Raw genomic sequence first — 3,418 nt, forward strand, 5'->3', positions numbered from 1 at the left:
TTTAATTGAAGGACAACTGCTTTACAGAATTTTGTTTTCTGTCAAATCTCAACATGAATCAGCCGTAAGTATTACATATATCCTGTCCCTTTTGAACTTCATAAGAAGAGCCGACAAGGAAGTGAAACAGTCAAGAGGTAACAGTGAGTGACACTCCCTCCCATCTCACTCCCCCACCCCACCCCACCCCTCTAGGTAGATACAGAGCCCCAGGTTGCGTTTCCTGAGCCATACAGCAAATTCCCTTGGCTATCTATTTTACATATGGTAATATAAGTTTCCACACATCTCTCCCTCCCTTCCCCTCGCCCCATGTCCATAAGTCTATTCTCTATGTTTGCTTCTCCATTGCTGCCTTGTAAATAAATTCTTCAGTACCATTTTTCTAGATTCCATATATATGCATTAGAATGTGATATTTTTCTCTTTCTGACTTACTTCACCCGGTATAATAGGTTTTAGGTTCATCTATCTCATTAGAATTGACTCAAATGCATTCCTTTTTATGGCCGAATAATACTCCATTCAAAGCCCAGTTGTGTGGGTACTAAGTGTATATGAAAAATGAATATATAATTTCAATATGGTGTAATAAAGAGTAGCCAATCATAGGTAGTTTGGAAAGGTTTCCGAAAGGCAGTGACAAACATTAAGTTGAAAAGATGTGGGGGATTGGGGCTGGGGTGGGGAATGGAGAAGCAGCTCAGGGAGGGTTTCCAAGCAGAGGACAGTAAGTGCAAAGGCGGAGTCAGGAAAGTCCAGGTGCTTAAAGATTTTAAGAGGCAAGAAACAGGATCAGCTCTGGGAAATGGATTAAAAGAGCAAGACTGAGAGCAAGATCAGTTAGGAGACCAGTCGCTAGGACGCAAGCCAGAAATTGTGAGCTAAGGTTAGTTCCATTCTGGAACTACTGAGTTTACAGTACGTGTGGGAAAACAAAGTTGGTGATTTAAGCAGACGGATGCGTCAATCAATGGATCGCTTTGTCTCTCAAGCTCCAGGCCTATTTACTTACCCTCAATTCTCATCTCAACTAGAAATTCTCCAAGGAAAACAATAGTATCTTACTTATCTACCTGGATAAGTAGCTGCTGCTGCTACTGCTAAGTCGCTTTAGTCATGTCCGACTCTGTGCGACCCCATAGACGGCAGCCCACCAGGCTCGCCCGTCCCTGGGATTCTCCAGGCAAGAACACTGGAGTGGGTTGCCATTTCCTTCTCCAATGCATGAAAGTGAAAAGTTAAAGTGAAATCGCTCAGTCGTGTCCGACTCTTAGTGACCCCATGGACTGCAGCCTACCAGGGTCCTCCATCAATGGGATTTTCCAGGCAAGAGTACTGGAGTGGGGTGCCATTGCCTTCTCTGGATAAGTAGCTACGTAACAGTAAATGTCCGTTGAATGAAAATCTACAGGGAAGTGAAGGAAACCCACCACATGGTTCCCCATACTGAGAATGCAATGTAACACAACACAAGTAGAAAAAAATTCAAGGCAAGATATACCCCAAAATATAATACAGGCAATAATAAAGGGGTGTTCAACAACACCCTTAGCTTCTTCACTCAAAATACTTCTAAGGGAACGGAGGGTAGGGAAGGGATGGGCTGGGAGTTTGGGACTAGTAGATGCAAACTATTACATATAGGCTGGATAGACAAGGTCCTACTGTGTAGCACAGGAAACCATATTCAACATTCTGGGATATAACAAAGAATGTGTATGTAACTGAGTCACTCTGCTGTACAGCATAAATTGATACACTGTAAATCAACTATACTTCAATTAAAAATCAATGTTTCTAGACTTCAGACACTTAAAAAGAATATAAGCAAGACATTAAGTTCATGTAGTTCACCCTGAGGGAGAAGGGGAAGACTTGAAAGAGATGATGAAGGAAATCACACATTTACAGGCAGAAGAGGTGATAATATTTCAGGAACACTTAGGAACCACATGAACCACTGGGCTGAGCTACCAGAGGCACAGTCCTGTCACCCTCAAAGAGGACTAATGTTAATATAAATAAATGAGGTCATCGCTGATAAATTTGGGGCTAGATTATTATTATTATTTCAAAGATCATTGAAACACCCAGCAGGTTGTGACAAGCCTCTTCCTGGAAGGAAGCACACAGCTGGGAAGGTCCGAGTAACAAAGGTGGGACAAGGAAGACCTCATGTACCTGAGTCTTAAAGGATGGTAGAATTTGGGGGAGGGTAAGGGGGAGAAAGATGAAGCACAGCAGATAATATTAAAAGTGAACCTATCATAGGTTAGACAGTTATGTCTTATTAGTATCTCAGTCAGATAATGGGGGTTCAAGCCAGTATGGGGGCAATGGGAAAGATATGGAAAGGATATGGAAAGCTACATAAAGGATAAAATCAAAAGGACTTAACAGACTGCATAAAGAGGTGTTTGAGCAAGACGAAAGTGTCTAGAATGACATCTGGGTTTCAAGCTTACATCACTGAATGGATGTTAGGTTCTACTCTGTACAATCCAAAGAACCTTCTAAGCTAGTCTACAAAGTGCTGCGTGACCTGTCCACAGACTACCCACCTCATCGCACCCACTCTCTTCCTCTCCATCTCTAACCCCAAGCACCACGCCCTTCTTTTCAGTTCCTACCAAAGGACCTTCCCACGGAAGCTTTACGCTGACCGAACTGCCTCTTCCGCTTTCTTCCCCTACCAAACCCCCTACTCATCCTTGAGGATCTCAGCTTAAACTCTGGTACCTCAGAAAAATCTCTCAGTGTTCCAGATTAGATAAGAGGGCTATACAATTCTATACAATTGTATGGAATTATTGTATACCACTGTACAATTCTCACAGTGTTTCATAACATTTTGTTCATTGCCATCGCATCTGTAACTGGAGCGCTCAGGATATGGCCCTCAGTAAGAGCTCAGTAAGTATTTGCTGAATACATCTATTCACTCAGTCGAAACAATCCCCAAAACAGATACTACCGAAGGAAAAAGAAGCTAAAGATCATACATCTAGTACGTGAGCGGGCCTGAGATCGAACCCATTCATAAGCGTCTACCGATAACCTAGCAACAGAGAAAACGAGGTCCCTCCTCTTCCTTGAGTTTGTTCTACTCAAGGCTGACAAAGAAGGGAGTGAATCGCGTCCAGATACCTGGATCCGCCTTCTGACCCCAGCTCTCCTTCCCTCTACCCGCCACTGCATGCAGCTACAGTGCAATAAGACCCCGGCGCAAAATAAGCTGAGCCAACCAACAGGGCCGCGGTCCTGCGGTCTACGGACTCACCTGGGCCCCGCCCACCGTCCCATGTAGCCGCAATAAGCACATGAGCCCCGGCAAATGTGGGGCCGAGCGGGCTGGGGGATGCACGGGAGCAACAGCGGACCCCGTTCGCGGCTGCAGCAACCCCGACACGCTCTC

General features: G+C 44.5%; 1 protein-coding gene across 8 annotated transcripts in view; it reads right to left on the minus strand.

Annotated features, from left to right (window-relative positions):
- The window catches only part of PELP1 (proline, glutamate and leucine rich protein 1), a 51,181-nt gene that overhangs the window by 19,802 nt on the left and 27,961 nt on the right, over positions 1 to 3,418 (minus strand). The window contains exon 2 of one of the 8 annotated variants that reach the window (XM_010847383.1): positions 3,284 to 3,418. This exon is cut by the window's right edge and continues 13 nt beyond it. The exons of the other annotated variants lie outside the window; for them this stretch is intronic. Within the exon in view, the coding sequence (XP_010845685.1) occupies positions 3,284 to 3,418 (135 nt within the window). The remainder of the gene's footprint in view (positions 1 to 3,283) is intronic. 8 annotated transcript variants of the gene reach the window in all.

The sequence above is a fragment of the Bison bison genome, unplaced genomic scaffold (assembly GCF_000754665.1).
Source record: "Bison bison bison isolate TAMUID 2011002044 unplaced genomic scaffold, Bison_UMD1.0 scf7180017864249, whole genome shotgun sequence".
In the NCBI taxonomy this organism is placed as follows: Eukaryota; Metazoa; Chordata; class Mammalia; order Artiodactyla; family Bovidae; genus Bison; species Bison bison.